General features: G+C 38.1%; 1 protein-coding gene across 1 annotated transcript; it reads left to right on the forward strand.

Annotated features, from left to right (window-relative positions):
- Positions 1-276: 276 nt before the first annotated feature.
- On the forward strand, positions 277-6066 carry LOC135087071 (ADP,ATP carrier protein-like). Its single transcript, XM_063981915.1, has 5 exons — positions 277-474; positions 1265-1500; positions 1857-2118; positions 4287-4518; positions 5505-6066. Exons 2-5 carry the CDS (start codon positions 1305-1307, stop codon positions 5745-5747), a joined length of 933 nt encoding a protein of 310 aa, XP_063837985.1. The 5' UTR covers positions 277-474; positions 1265-1304; the 3' UTR covers positions 5748-6066.
- The last annotated feature ends 10716 nt before the right edge of the window (positions 6067-16782 follow it).

The raw sequence follows: 16782 nt of genomic DNA on the forward strand, positions 1-16782 counted from the left end.
TATCGAAAAGTGGTCTTCCTGACGGTGGGTCTAGACAAAGTGCAAATTATAATCGCAAACCAGTCAAAAAGTGGTCGAAAAGCCCCTTTTTTGTATGGAGTTTTGATGGATTCGATTTTCGATTCGATTAAAAAGTGCGTTTTGTCTAGGGGGCCGGTTGAATATTTGAGATGATAAACAATTCAAAGACAAAGAATGTTACAGCAAATTCTTCTTACCTGACAGTTAGTTACGTGTCAAGTAAACTTTTTATTCTAAATTCAAACACGAAGCGTGCGTCTTTTGTATCATCAGTCAAATCTGCCAAAAGTAATAGTGAGAACAATCAATTTAGCAAAATAAATATTATTTTGTGCAGTTCCGTTTGAAATTCTCTGTAGTGAAATGTGCTTGTAGTTCTATGGTTCTTTGATCGCGATGAACTTTTATTCCCTACGAGGGATCAGTGGTATAGTGCAGACTAAGGTTAATCAGGTTCGTGGTTGCAACCTATTTCACAACTGCGTATAGTCATTGTATAGATACTGTAGTAACCTAGTTACTGTTTAAATTTGGACTCGATAAATTGCTCTAAATCTAAAATTGGTAAGATTTTGTACGTAAGAATTGTAATCTGACGGAATTGTCAATTTAACAGTGATAGCTGCAAGGTCTAGTTGGAACAAGAGATCCAAAGGTTTTACTACCTAAGGCTTAACTCAAATCTATACTTATAATAAATCTGTAGAGAGGTCAATTCTGTACATGAAATATATTTTCAAAATAACTATCAGGGGGTGATTAGTGATCGATACTGATGCCAAAAATGCAATCAGTAAAATTTTTGTCTGTCTGTCTGTCTGTCTGTCTGTCTGTCTGTCTGTCTGTCTGTCTGTCTGTATGTTCCTTATAGAAACAAAAACTACTCGACGGATTTTAACGAAACTTGGTACAATTATTCTTCATACTCCTGGGCAGGTTATAGGATACTTAGGAATTCCCACGGGAACGGGAATTAGCGGGAAAATCCTTTTGTATGAAAAATCTAAACCGCTTAAGTTAGACGCTTGAAATTTGGCATGCAGGTACCTTAGTAAATTTAAAGCTTAGCTACAACAGAATATTGCAAAATTCTCACGGGAACGGGAGTTAGCGGGAAAAAACATTTGTATGAAAAAATCTAAACCGCGTAAGATAGATGAAGGGGGTAAAACGGGATCCACGCGTACGAAGTCGCGGGCGGCCGCTAGTTATTTCTATAACGATTATTGTTGTTTTCTTCCAGTATCCGACGGAACGTACATAAGTTGAACTGCTAGAACGCAATGTCTGATAAAGATAAGAAGAAGGGGAAGGAGGATAAAAAAGGCCACGACTCTTCAGCGTTTGTAAAAGACTTCATCGCCGGCGGAGTCTCCGCAGCAGTGTCAAAGACAGCTGTTGCGCCCATTGAACGAGTGAAGCTGATCTTACAGGTCCAGCATGTGTCCAAACAGATTCCAAAGGACAAAAGATACAAAGGTGATATTGATATCCATTACCATCCCTCCACACTTTAAAGTTTGTTTTAATTAGCATTTTTCCAAGTACGTTAACCAGGAATATCACCTTTGGTTTTATGAAAATACTTACCTATACACCTAATTAACCATAAGTTGGTATTTAAATATCATAATACCAAAAATAGGAATAATTTCCGTGAAAACAAAATACATTAAAGTTATTGTAAACTTTCATGTTGAATTTTTAACTAAATTCTCATTATAACGAGTCTGCCCGCGACCATGTCTCGTGCAACCGAGTAAATACCTTTTTAAAAGTGTTTGTGTGTTGTCAATTCCCTTAATAGTGAGAATTCAATAAATGTTATCTTTCAGGTATTGTGGATGCGTTCATCCGTATCCCGAAGGAGCAGGGTCTGGGATCGTTTTGGCGAGGGAACCTGGCGAACGTGATCCGATACTTCCCGACGCAGGCGCTCAACTTCGCCTTCAAAGACGTGTACAAGGGCATGTTCCTAGCGGGGGTCGACAAGAACACTCAGTTCTGGCGGTACTTCGCCGGTAACCTGGCGTCGGGAGGGGCCGCCGGCGCTACCTCGCTCTGCTTCGTATACCCACTGGATTTCGCTCGAACGAGGTGTGTAAATTTTCTGTATTACTAGCTATGCCCTCGACTTCGTAGTGTGAAAATAGCTTGATTAATATTTCCCGTTTTCAACCGACTTCAAAAAAGGAGGAGGTTATCAATTCGACCCGTATGTTTTTTTTTTCTATGTTTGTTACGCGATAACTCCGCCAATTATGAACCGATTTGAACAAATCTTTTTTCGGCGTATAGGTAAATACCTCAAGGGTGGTCCCATTTAAATTTAATAATAGAAAAAACAACCCCCAAGGGTGGAAAATTGGGGATGAACTTTTTTATACGCAATATCTCCGCCGATTATTTAAAATCAATTTGAACGATTATTTTTTTGTTGAATAGGTATTATCAAAAGGGTGGTTTCATGCGAATTTGAAGAAAATATTTCACCCCCAAGGGTGGAAAATTGGGGATGAACTTTTTTATACGCAATATCTCCGCCGATTATGAACCAATTTGAACGATTATTTTTTTGTTGAATAGGTATTATCAAAAGGGTGGTTTCATGCGAATTTAAAGAAAATATTTCACCATATTTTTTAATTTTTAGTTTTTTTTTGTGTTCACGCATTTGAAGTCGGTTTTCTTTTTTTTTTTTTTTAAGTTATTTCAACATTTTTCCTTACTTCTCCGCCACTATGTGCTAGAGTGATGTTAAAATTGTCCTCGAAAAATATCTAGATATCGACAAAAAATTTTTTTTTCTAAACGACCAGTATTTCCTGAGATTAGCGCGTTCAAGCGAACAAACGAAACTCTTCAGCTTTATAATATTAGTATTAGATTAACGCCATCGTTCATCATCATTCTAAGTTAATGCTAATTAACTAGTTGTAGGTAAGTCGGGGCTAACAAACGCTGTAATATAATTACTTTCCCTAGTTATCATCAGAGAGCTTGATTTTTTTTTCATTAATAATAACTGCTTCTTACGAGTTTTTCCAAATGTATTTTTAAATGATATCATTCAGGGAAACACCCCAAGGATGTAGAATAATAATGATAACAACTCAAACTATGGTTCCTAAAATTTTTTATTAAAATTGTATTGTCAAAGTTGTGTAAGCCTAGGCGCAGACCATCGATGTATGGGCATGTGTGGAAATGCGCACACTACTCCGATTTGATTTGGCCGACAAAATAGTTGAATGGGCTTCCCAACTGCCTTCCAACTAAAGTATCGACCAACTATCGGACGATAGCTTGATCAGTACCTACCTACGGCGCGGCGTTCCTCTACGTGCACGCACACTGGCTGATTTTTCGTCGTCCAACTCGGCCGATACTCGTAGTTTAAGTTAGCTCCGCGTTTTAGGCGGGAAAGGACGTCGATATAAAATGTCCCGAATGAATTTATTATCAATGAAATAATTTATACTATTTATTCCTGTCGATTTTACTTTTTCATCATTCTTCTCCTTTGTATCCTACTAATATTGTAAAAAAATTAAAAGTTTAGTGGACTTTAACCTTTAACTATGGACCTCGGGTCTCAGAGGCCCACCCCCCTTTTCAATTTCTCGGTTTCAACACTTTCAACATCTTCCACCCACGTGCCGCTCTCGACCATCTCAGTGACTTCAGTTTTAACTGTGTTTGTTAATTGGCCAAATTACAATGATAAGTGCCATGTTAATCAGTTTTGTTGCGACATACTAAATTTCACGCAGGCGAAGCCGCGGGCAAGAACTAGTCAAGAATAAAGAAATAATAATTTCTAATAATATTTCTGGCAACATTTCACGCGACTGATCTCTTCAAGAACTATCTATCGGATCAAGCAATCGGAATTTAAATCGGCGGTCTGCGCACCCACGCCCGATCCAACTTTTTAGTAGAATCAGTGTGCGCACTGAGAGCCCAACCCGACTAAACTATCGGCCGACAAAAAATCAACGGTCTGCGCCTAGTCTAAGCGCTCCTGCACTGTCCACCGCCACCGCGGCGGTTTTACTCGGTGCGTGTGAACAGTGCAAAGGCGGGGCGACCGCGCGGCGACGGTGCGGTAGCGGCGTCGTGTGCAGGAGCGCAAGCAATCTTATTCATTTGACAGTTCAAATATATAATTGCGCCTCTGTTTCTACTTACCTATCTAAAAAACTCACTCAGCATCTTGATGTGTAGGGAAGAACTAAGTTATCAAAATCCTTTACCATCCTCAGGTTAGCTGCCGACGTGGGTAAAGGCAAACAGAAAGAGTTCAACGGTTTAGTAGACTGCTTGACTAAGACGATAAAGTCGGACGGGCCTATCGGCTTGTACCGGGGCTTCATAGTGTCAGTGCAGGGCATCATCATCTACCGGGCCACCTACTTCGGCTTCTACGACACGGCGCGCGGAATGCTGCCGGACCCCAAGAACACCTCGCTGCTGATCACGTGGATGATTGCACAGGTAACTTGGTAGTAGACGTTATCAATAGTACGGGACTCGTTCCTACCGCTCCTGTGTAGCCAATAAAAACCCAGTGAAGGTCCCATCAGAAAGGAAGGAAGTGAAGTTTGTCCCGGGGGAAAGTGTTAGGCGATTACCACACTGCACCGCGCTCCGCCGCGGTCCGCGTGGCGACATATAACGAATCCCGCGCGTAAACGCGTTTTCAGTGTGTTATGCCGCGCGTGTTTTCTATACAAACTGAGATACTTGCATATAATGATTAAATCTGTCGTCCCGCGTACCGCGGCGGAGCGCGGTGCAGTGTGATAATCGCCTTATGATCTCGGTACAAAACATTCACTAATAGATGGTGATTAAGATTATTCACTTGAAATAAAATGCATCAAAATCATTTTGCTTCTCTTCTTGTAGCTCAGTCGATGCCAGTTGGTCACTTGACGTCATATCTTGATTTAACTACATCGGTCTCTTGGTCTCTCGGAAACAATTGTGGGATGAGTAAGAAAAAACCTAACTATAGATCGTTTCATCCACTAAGACGTGCCCCAACAATTTCTGGTCGAGGGAAGCGCGGGGTGCGGGGAGTTTCATCCGAGCAATCCGAGTCTGAGCGTCATTATTGTAGAGTGTGCGTGTGCACTCATAGATAATTTAGCGTGTACCGATAATACTCAAACATTAGCGGAAAAATGGTGGGGCGCGTCTTCGTGGATGAAACGATCTATAGATAGCATATTATTATGAACTAGCGGCCGCCCGCGACTTCGTACGCGTGGCTCCCGTTTTACCCCCTTAGGGGTGGAGTTTCGTAAAATTCTTTCTTAGCGGATGCCTACATCATAACATTTACCTGCATGCCGAATTTCAGCCCGATCCGTCCAGTGGTTTGGGCTGTGCGTTGATAGATCACTTTGTCAGTCAGACAGTCAGTCAGTCAGTCATTGAGTTTTATATGTATAGATAATGAGTGTATTCGTTTGCAGACAGTAACAACGGTGGCGGGCATCACTTCGTACCCCCTCGACACGGTGCGGCGGCGCATGATGATGCAGTCGGGCCGGCCCGCCAACGAGCGCCTGTACAAGAACACCGCCCACTGCTGGGCCGTGATCCTCAAGACCGAGGGCCCCGGCGCCTTCTTCAAGGGCGCCTTCTCCAACGTCCTCAGAGGCACAGGGGGCGCCTTCGTGCTTGTTCTATACGACGAAATCAAGAACCTCCTCTAACGCGAGAAGTTTGACGCGTAGTGTTTAGATATTCGCTAACAGCCGCTCTTTGTACCGTGTTCTTAGTAAGAGATGGGTCTAGTGTTTACTAAATTGGGAAATTGATTGCTATTTTAAACCCTCCTCTTGCTAAAGACATGTTACAACGACGGCCGTGTGGTTCGCCGCGATACCGTCGGTGCTAGTGAGCGTGGTGGCCTGAGGACCGCTTAGTGATTGAAATTTTATATGGTGAATGTTGTCTTTTACAATGTACTTTGTAAGGAGGTATTCTAGGCCTTTTTTGTTACATTTCTTAAAATATATAGAGTTTCACATATTTCTTTTTTCATTTTAGAATAATTCTAATTAGGTACCTACATTCCCCCCTATTCCACATAAATCCCTACCGAGTGTGCATTACCAGTTGTGCTTTAGAGAGTTGAGAGTATAGCAGATGATTTAGGTACACCTTGATGTAAGGAATCTAAATTTTTCTTGTAGACCTCAATGTTGGCGAGTGCATTACCGCAGCAAAATTTTTATATATAATGTTGTGCTTTAGAGAGTCGAGAGTATAGCAGATAGTCCATCGTGAGCAGAAATTTGTCCACTAATAGCAAAATTCGTTCAAATTATAGTTTTAAAGTTATTAGGAAAAAACAGATTTTGCTGGGGTAATGTTTGAAACATTACCCTGGCAAAATTTTTTTTTGAAAGTCGTTCTATCCCGGAACCAAATACATGGATAGATAGCTTTTGTTGCGTAGTAATTTGTCCACGAATAGCAATATCCTGGGCACGGGAGCGGAACCTTACAACCACTGCCTCCCGCCCGTACACCTACTTTAAATTTAAATCTAGCCAAGTACAAATCCCAGGCTAAGTGAGACTCGGGCATTCGATATTTTTTTATAACTTCGAAAAACTTGTGCTACCTACGTGAGAAAGGGATTGTTTGAAATCAAGAATTCAGACACACAATTTTTCAACATTTATTATTTTAACACTTAGTTTCCAGAAAACATTCAGAATACATAGACTTGAATATCGGATAAACACAATTTGAGTGTTTTAATCTTAGGTCTATAGATTATAATTAAACGTCTATTGTATTTGGTGGTTATAGTATAGACGTAAACACTTGATAATGTTTTTTTCAACATTTCTCAATAATAATTACTTAATTAATCACATTCATTATACAGGGTGTTACTTTGCATTCTTGACATATTCACAGAGATAATAGTACCGAATAATACCTATTATTTTAGTTAAACAAGAGTACTCCTATGAAAAATCACATTAAGTTTTTAGTATACTCGTAGTTTTGCAGTACAAATTGGAATAAACCAATTTTGTCTCGCACTTTCAACCTAGTGGGCGTCAGCTGTTCACAAGTGTCAAAAAGAATTTTAAAAACAATAGATTGCAATAAATTAATATAAATAAAATAAATATTTTTGTGCATGTGTTACGATAATTAGTGCTGTGTTTAACAGATTGTCGATAAAATAAAATACTCAAGATTAAACATTTTAGGGCATACTTTTTTTACAGATTTGTGTTGTGTCAGTAATATAAAGTAAATAATAGTTAGGTACCTCTGTAAATATGGGAAGAATGTAAAGTAACACCGTATATGAAATTACAAGTCACTTAGCCTACATTGACAATATAATTGAATGTAAGAAGTATACACATCAAAAATCAGTCATACGTTTAATTTTGTTTGTTATAGTTATAGATGCTCTATTTCTACATTATAGTCCCAAGATATTTTTGTTACAGATCATAGAAAAATAGATAAATAAAACAAAGATCTGAAATCTGCTACGAGAAATTACGATGATCAAAATTCTATTACACCAATAATGATCAGAAACTTCCTATTGTAATTAGTAGCGCAAAAATTTTACATTATGAGTTGAATGCTAAAACTAAGGGGACGGACGAATAGAGTGCCAGATCGAAAATAGAAGAATAATTCATCAGCTAAATCAGGAATTATGAGCAGATTCTTTTAGTTATAATACAGTCCACAATATTTTTCTTTGTAGATCTGTGTGTGAATTTACCCCATAATTTTATGATGGAGCTAGAAACAGCTCAAAAGGTAGAAAGAACTAAACTTACAAATATCATCAGCTAAAATTATGAGCAGTTCACAAGTCCACTTTTGTTTGTGGATCTGTGTGTGAATTTACTTTTATGTATTTAATTTTATGATGGAGCTGAAAAACAGCTCAGAAGGTAGAAATTGGCACAAAAATATTGTTTTATCGATATTACCAAAGAGTACTTTAGTATTGGTAATATTCTCATCTTAGCTGTTATTGACACTCCTTTTAATGATGATATTTTGAGTAAACGCAGATCCAACGAAGCTCTAAAAAATATATTGGGCTCAACATACACCAGCGACATAGGTTTTTATTTAATACTTGAGCAGTTTCTTCAGTGCTTCAAATGAACGCTTAAGAGAGACTACTTAAAAATAATACATTTGGTTTGTTAAGTTGATAAAATAAAAATGACAAACATTTTAAAGAATTTTAGTACCTACGTACTTTTACATTCGAAATCTTACTGCTCAACAACCCTGTCATTTTCAAATGGCGGTTACCAGTTTCTTATAAATAGGTAGGTATATTCGAAAACTTCAAGCTCTTTTGGATTTGAGCTTAGCAAAACTTAAATTTATATCATATTTTTGATGGCGGCAAGTTGGATTAAGATTATCCTATTATTAATTATACGTTTTTGGAAAGAACATCTTGTACGGTAAAGTATTATTGTTTGACATAGTGGTGTTGATTTCAAATGCGGCTTCAATTTCGAAACTAGTACGTTTATAGGCCAAGCTACACAATGATAATGCAAGAAACCCCAATCGACGGTATTGAATTTTAAAAGAAGGAGATATAAAAAAAATAAACTAAACATAAGCTAAGGTAGGTACTAATTACAAGAAAAAGTAGGGAAAACACTCGTAGTTAATTGTAATATTCCTCTAGATTGTCTGGGTTGAAAAGTGAATATTTCCTAGGATCAATGCATACAACGATCACCGTGTCCTGGCGCCTCGCAGCCAAAAAATATTCAGCCTTAATGTCATATAGCGGCTTTCCAGGCGGAGGGACACGCCTGTTCGTGAATTCAGCAATTATTTGGTGCACATCACGAGCACTGGTCAGATTGGCTACAATATCATTAGCCAGAGCATGGTTTAAGATTTCCCTGAATCCATCTTCTCTATAATTTAAGCGTGTGAACATCAAAACAGTGTTCACGGAGTTTCTAGCACAAGTTTTGTGCAGAAGCATAATATCAGCAAAGAATTGCTCGACGTGATAATGTCTGCTTAGCAAGACCCTGTATCTGAGGCCCTCGCTGATGAACGAAGTGATTGTGTTACGATATTGGCTGTTGTCGAAGTCCCCCACCCTGAACAGCAGGAGGTTTCGCTTCATACACACGCCGCTAGTCGGCGACCTGTACAACGTGGTCAAAGGGCCACGGTGGTATACGTTGATCGCTGGATGACTATCGATCCTGGGCAAGTTAATATGAATTCTACCATTTTTCCTACGCTGACTTCCGCCAGGTTGATTAAGTCGGACTGGGTTATAAACAGCATTCATGGCACCCAGACCTCCATTTACATCAGCGGATGGCCTATAAATAATATAAAAACATCGTTATGATAGAAAGTGATTTGAAATTAATGTCTAGTTACTTTAATACCTACATCGTATACAGAAATAAGTAAGAATTATGATTCCTCTAATCAATCAATGAGCAATTAAAATTATTAAACTACAAGATTAACAAAATCATGAACTAAAAAATTGTAGAATGCCTACTTACTGAAACTTGGATCAAGTACACTAAAAAAAGATGGATACATGCAAATCAGTGCGTGTGTGTGTTTTTTGTGTGTCCTAAAAGATCAAGTGAACTGAATTAATATTGTGGTTGAAGGATGCTATACCCTCAAATTGGGTGAATCAAATATCAGCCCCCTAACTTTTGGTGTGCAAATAAAAGTTATATTCAATCGAAACTCAGTGTCCTCCTTAGCTCTCGCAGCCTTCTGTCTGTGAACGGCGACGCCAAATCCTCCAAAATTTTAATCATTTTGAAGGCGCCTAACATTAACTACCAATGCAGAGGTACTCTAAAGTTACTTAACCCAACTTGCTACCACTAAAAAAAATGAACACACAACAACATACATTTAATTCGTACCAATTCTGATAGAATGTATGGTGAATCAATTAATAAGTAATATCCACCATATCGTCATCCCATCTCATTATAATTACTTTTCCATGAAATCGGACATTAACAGTGACCCGCATCTGGGGAGTGTTATAATTATTGTCCTCTGTCCCTGCATCGGTATTTAAGGCCATCCGGTTCAATGCCTGAGCAATTTGTTCGGATCTGTCCCTGAAACGTTTTAATTATATGTTAATTTAGTATTTGGTTCTTTATTTAATAAATTAATAACAATTCATATAATATTTTACGACACCAAAATACTGAGTAATTTGAATAAATTAGACGAAATTATCAATTAAACACTGAGTTTACCAAGACGAATATAAAATGAAGCTTTAATAAACCTATTTAGTGAAAATCATAAATGAGCAAAGATTTTAAGAAAAGAACTAAGCTTTTTCCAAAATTATTATAGATCGTCATCTACAAAGACGCGCCCCACCACTTTTTGGGCGAGGGAAGCGCGGGTGCGGGGAGTTTCGTAATGTAATAGCTTCGTCGGAGATTTCAGTCACTGTACTTACAATATTCTGAGTTCGTGTAAGGCTGCCCTTCAGGGTTGCTCTAATTCATTTTAATTTATTAATTTCCATGTCCAACGTCGCCAATATTATTAAATAATACAGCACTCAAATCAAACTCCCCCCAACCCGCGCTTCCCTCAACCAAAAAGTGGTTGGGCGCGTCTTCGTGGACTCTATAATTTTTAAATTAATCTATCATTTTTAGTGTACTTGATCAACTCGAGCACGAAGCCATGATAGCCACGGTGAAGGGGTCGGACCGGCTGATCCGCCATCCGAGGAACGCGACTATCGCCCGTATTCACAAATATTACTATGAGGTCTCACAGTGCGCGTGGCACAGGGTGACACACCAACTAATCAAAAGCTGTATTCAACGCTGTGCGTTCGATTTGTTGCTTCACTTAAGCAAGCATTGTTTGTGAATACGAGCGTATGCAGGCGTATGTAATTTGTGCAAAAGCGCGACTATGTAATTTGTGCAAAAACAATAGTACCTAGGTACTTCTATACTTTTATTTAGTTAAATTTTTATGAAGATAATTATTTCGGTTTTTACCGAGAACTGAATTTATTCTTAACATCTAAATGAATAAAAAATATTTATACAGGATGATCTTGTAATCAGGATTCAATTTTTTTAATAAGTTCCATAGAACAATTTAACAATACAACTTTATCTTAATTAATTTTAATCACGGTATTTTTCGCAAAAAAAATTATTGAAAATCTAAATCGTGGGTGCCCAGCCCATATCTTAATTTTTAAAGGGTAAGGTAGTTACTACCATTTATTTCTATTAAGCTTTGTAGTTAACTGTGTGATGCATTTTTTCTATGAACGAAGCAAATTATCCACATGTGCCAATTTTGAAATCGAGCGCAGAGGATAAAAATAATTAAATATGAAAAATGTGTTTTTTTTTACGTAAATCGAACAAGTTACTGATTCTGAGTCCTAAAAATTTGGATATTGATTGCAAAGTCACCCTGTATAAATAATACTGTCTATAATAAAGCCCTATGGATAATACTACAAGAAACTTACCCAGGTGGGTTAATGGTATCCTGTAACATGGCAAGCAACATTTCAATGCAAAGTGGAGCTCCTGTACCTGACATATATTCAGCTACGTCGCGACGCACACGCTGCGTTTCATATAGCTGTAAACAAATAAAAAAGTCTTCGACATACATACATACATATAGAAGGTTCAGCCAAACCAACGCGATCAGCCCGCGTGCGCGATGGCGATGGCGATCAATGCGTTTAATCTGGTTCAAAAGGTCCAAAGGTCCAAAAGTTTCCGGACTGCCTATATTAAGTTAGTCGGAGGCACAAAATTTTTATCTCCTACTAGACCACACTTCTTGTTTCCTACCACAATTTATTATTTCATTTTATTTACAAAAATATAGCATAAAGACAGGCGGCCAAAATTTTCTAAATGCATAACATGGATTATTTATCGAGCTGTGATTGCAAAGTGAAGTCATGTTATGGTTATTGAGACTGTTCAAGTTCTTATTGAGTTGATTTTTATCACAATGCAGTTACAAAATTGTTATGCACAGATACAGACTGTGTATGTGTTTGCTTGACAGTCACCGCCACGTCTCTGTCACATAAATTAAAGATGCTTAGCTCTGCGCACCAAGATGATCTTTTGACGGAGTATCGTATCTACATACATCAAATCTACATCTAGGTCAACAAAGCCAAATTACCTGCGCCACCACATTCTCCTCACAGCGCCTGCTCAGCTGGTGGAACCCCCTTGCGTACATGACGTTCTCGCTCCTGGCAAAGTCCGGCAAATTCGTGCTCAAGATTATCTGCACGAAGGGCTGCATCAAGGAGTACACGAACACGTTGTACCTGATGCCCTGCGGCAGACCCTAAAAGTAATGTTTTGGAACCTGTAGCTAATATAAATTATAATGAAAATGCATTAAAACAATTTCATTAATTTGTTTGTAACTAGTAGGTCTCATTGTACAGCTTACTGCCCTATTACCTTTACATACAGGGTGTGGTTTTTTAAAACAACCAATTCAACCAACCAATGTTTGAGCCTCAGACTAGCAGATCAGGTTCAGCTGGGATAGGTAGTACTCGTATTCAAAAATGAATAATTTTGATTTAAATTTAGACTAAAACGTTTTGACGTTTACAATGGTAATCGAATGAAAGTTAATAAGTGAAGTAGTGATGTGAAGAACGCGAAATTTTTGTCATCGCGTTTCATTCATGGAGGACAGCGCCATCTCTCGGAGTGGTGGTAGTACACGTGGAAGTAATTATAAGAAACATATAAACTTTCTCTCTCTCTCTCCTAAAACTTTCGAGACGGCGCTTCTTACCGCCCGCACCACCCCCGCGTACCCAGCTACACCACCGAGCACATGCGGCCGCCGCCCCGGGAGAGCGGGGAGACTGACCGATAGCTCGCCCGCATAATAATTTAATTTTTCTGATTTCATGATTTTTCCATGAAAAGGACAGTGCCAATCCATGTATGGAAGTTGGACCAAGTGCTGCCCAGAATCAACCCATAGTGTATTTGTTCCTCAAGCCAATACTAATGTGTAAACCGAAGCGCACTGAAATCTATCCCTGGAGTTAAGAGAAAAAAAGAGTTTTGTTTTGAATTATTTACATACAAAATATCAACGATGTATACGTACTACGCATAAGATTTCGCGATTTTGGCATTAAATAACCCTCGCTATGTTGAATTTAACCATACTGCATCCGTACACCTTACTTTAGTGCGACTTTGATATTCTTCATAAGCGATCTAGCGCTGTTGGAGTAGTTTGGTTAGTTGACAGAAATCATTATTTCCAAAATGAAGCAAGACGTTTTAGCTAACAATAACTTCAATAATCTATTGTAATACACCAATAAATTGATTTTTCGCAAGGATAGAGAACTAAAACTTCTAACTTCATTTTGGAAATAATGATTTCTGTCTACTAACCAAACTACTGCAACAGCACTAGATCGGTTATAAAGAATGTGTAAGTCGCACTAAAGTAAGGTGTACGGATGCAGTATGGTTAAGTTCAATATAGCGAGGGTTATTTAATGCCAAAATTGCGAAATCTTATGCGTAGTACGTATACATCGATGATATTTTGTATGTAAATAATTCAAAACAAAACTCTTTTTTTCTCTTAACTCCAGGGATAGATTTCAGTGTGCTTCGGTTTACACATTAGTATTTGTCTGAGGAACAAAATGCACTATGGGTTGATTCTGGGCAGCACTTGGTCCAGACCCTGGCACCATCCTTTAAGGTATTTTTTTATTTGTTTGTTGCCATCAGTGTCGTGTACCTACTATTGACCACCCTTGAGATGGGAGTTGTTTTACAAAACCACACCCTAGAATATGGCTAAATACTTTAACTACCCATAGGTCGACCACTATACTATACCCACAGGGCTTTAAAGCTAGAATTCATTTTCACAAAACCTAGATCATTATAAAATTAACAGGTTGATTGAATTCTGATTAAAATATAGAAAACTACTATAGGTATTGAAATTGTTTAAGCATAGAAATCAATTAATCCTTACCGCCTTGGTGAACTCATCCCTGCACAGGCGGTGCACGGCAGACACGTTGCGCGTGAGAGACACGCGCGATTCGTAGTCGCACGGCACGAGCTTCAGAGTTATCACGATCTGCTGGTCGTGCACCATCGTGGCGACCGAGCAGAACTCAAGCTTCATGTTTTGATCGTCGATTATAGGTGGGTTGCCGCCCTGTTGATAAACGATTGGATGAGCAATTTTAGAAGTTGACACTTAGGTAATTATAGGAACATACGAGTAGCATAGCTCATAGCTATATACAGGGTGTCCCAAAGATAGTGTCAAGCCGAAGCCCAGAGGTAGAGTATCACTTTTTTTTTAGTTTAAAGCTGTTAAGTAGTAAGATTTATGTTCACTATAAATAAATTATTAAGATTCTAGATTCATATTATTGATTGATTCATCTTCGTCTACTACTTATTATATGTAAAAGCTGTTATGAAAGCTCAAAAGTGCTCAGGTCCACTCAGTTTTGGTTTTAAGAAAAGAACTGTCCCATATTGCCAGCCAGGCATATTGTGCGTCAAAGGTATATTAATAAGGATTCGTTATATTACCACACTGAGTGGTGTTCATATTTTAATAATAGGGGATAAAGTATGAAATCGACTATTTTTTTTTCAATAATCATTAGTACATAATTCCTTAATACAAAAGCTAGTCGTATGTTCATTATTCTTTTACCCTACTGCGCCAGAAGGAGGGTTATGTTTTTTTTTCTTTTAAACTTCATTTCAAGCACATATGTATTTACGTATAAAACGTATTTAAATAAATCGTCAAAAGTGGTGTATTATAAGTACGTTATCGTTACAAAAATATGAACATCTTTCTACAAGTATATTTTTTTCCTTTATGTATCCTATAAGTAGCTTAATAATTCAGATTTGTGATTCTTTAAAAAATTGTAAAAATGGTATGGAAAAATGAATTTTCTCAAATTCTTCATACAAATGGCATTTTCATACTTTAACACCTATTATTAAAGAATATACGGATAAATAAAGCCTTCATGAGTGAAAAATAAAGTAAAAATGTAATAATAAAACTTCGTTAGAAGTAATGCGAAAGTGGATTGAAAGTTCGCGGCCGATAAAAAATTCAATAAAATAAAATAGGACATAAAGATTCATCGTTTTTTTTTTAAATATATTTCCCAAAGCACTGCAAAATGTGACTTCGACAGCTAACAAAACTATCTGTTCTTTTCTAAGCGGTTAAGCTACCAGAAATTTAACAATCCTTGTTTTTGTTTGGGATAGCGATGATAAAAAATAACATCCATTAATCTTGATTGGTGAGATCTATGGAGAAATCTTGTCGATCAGCCTCAAAATTTAGTATCTCTAGTACTGTAACTAATACTTAAGTACGCAGCAGACCCATCAAGGGTATGGCGTTCAACTCGGCATCCTTCGAGTGAAAACCGAAGGTCGGCGGGTTCGGTTGCGCGCGCACCCGGCGCAAGGGATGTGGCGCGAACACTTAGCGTCAGCAAACTCCTGGATACTCTCTGATCTGCCAATGAAATCAGACACCGAACTATTTTCAGCCGAAGACGTCCTGGGCCGGCCGGAGCGTGTCTCGGGTGCTCTCATTCATTTCAGATTTCCACCACCCTTTTTGTTAGCATGAAGGCTCCTCAGATAAATCGGAAGTCCAGTAACTTGATAACCGCATTCAATTTTTACTCAATTTTATACAGTTGTTTATGTGCTTTGGCTAACTTTTCTGGGTTTATTCGAAGAAACATGTATTATTGCCAAAACAAGATTTTTACAGTAACTAAAAAGAAACATAAATTAAGGCCGCTAACGTATCAATCCACCTTCGTATATCGTTTATTTTTACTTTCACGTACACTTATCACATGGGTGTAGGACTTCTCCACTTATTTCCAGTGTTTTCTATCCGAAATGAGTCTTGTCCCGGCCGGGCCAGTCGTTTCTACGATGTCCTTCTCCGTCCATTGTTACGTGACGTTACGTTCCGTCCAGTGCAGCACACAGGAGTTCCACCACCAGCCCATAAGGTGGGTTTGACCTGCCCAAATCCTTTCAACTTACTCGCTAACTTGGCTGCATCGATCAAAATAGGGCTTTGTTTATCTGGATTCTTATTTGTTTGCATACGTAAAGCAGATCAAACACAGATACCCTAGACCTGGCTGAATAAGAATTCTAGGAAGGACTAAGGCCCGGTTTTTTGATTCTTAGTTAAAATAACCAATGGTCAAGTTTGACAGATGTCAAATGACAAGTGGTTAAATATCAGAAAAAAATGTTTTTTGAACAATGGTTAGCTTGACTTTTAGTACATTTTTTAACTACTAGTTAACATTTTGTTAATATTTAACCATTAGTAGCAAAATTTAACAATTTGTTATTTTAACTACGAATCAAAAAACTGGGCCTAAAAGAAACAAAGGTAATGGAATGAAGCTCTCATGAGAAAATGACTCCAACTGCTCACCTCCACTACTACCAATCGAATAATATTAACGGCAGTAGTCTACGAATATTAGAACCTAAAGATAAAGAATATCTGACAAGTCTTCGATATTTATTTCCTATAAAGTGAAGTTCTTAATGCCATGTAGGTACTGGTTGAAACTGCAATTGGTGTCTTTAAAGATATCAAAAC

Source organism: Ostrinia nubilalis, chromosome Z (genome assembly GCF_963855985.1).
Source record: "Ostrinia nubilalis chromosome Z, ilOstNubi1.1, whole genome shotgun sequence".
Classification (NCBI taxonomy): Eukaryota; Metazoa; Arthropoda; class Insecta; order Lepidoptera; family Crambidae; genus Ostrinia; species Ostrinia nubilalis.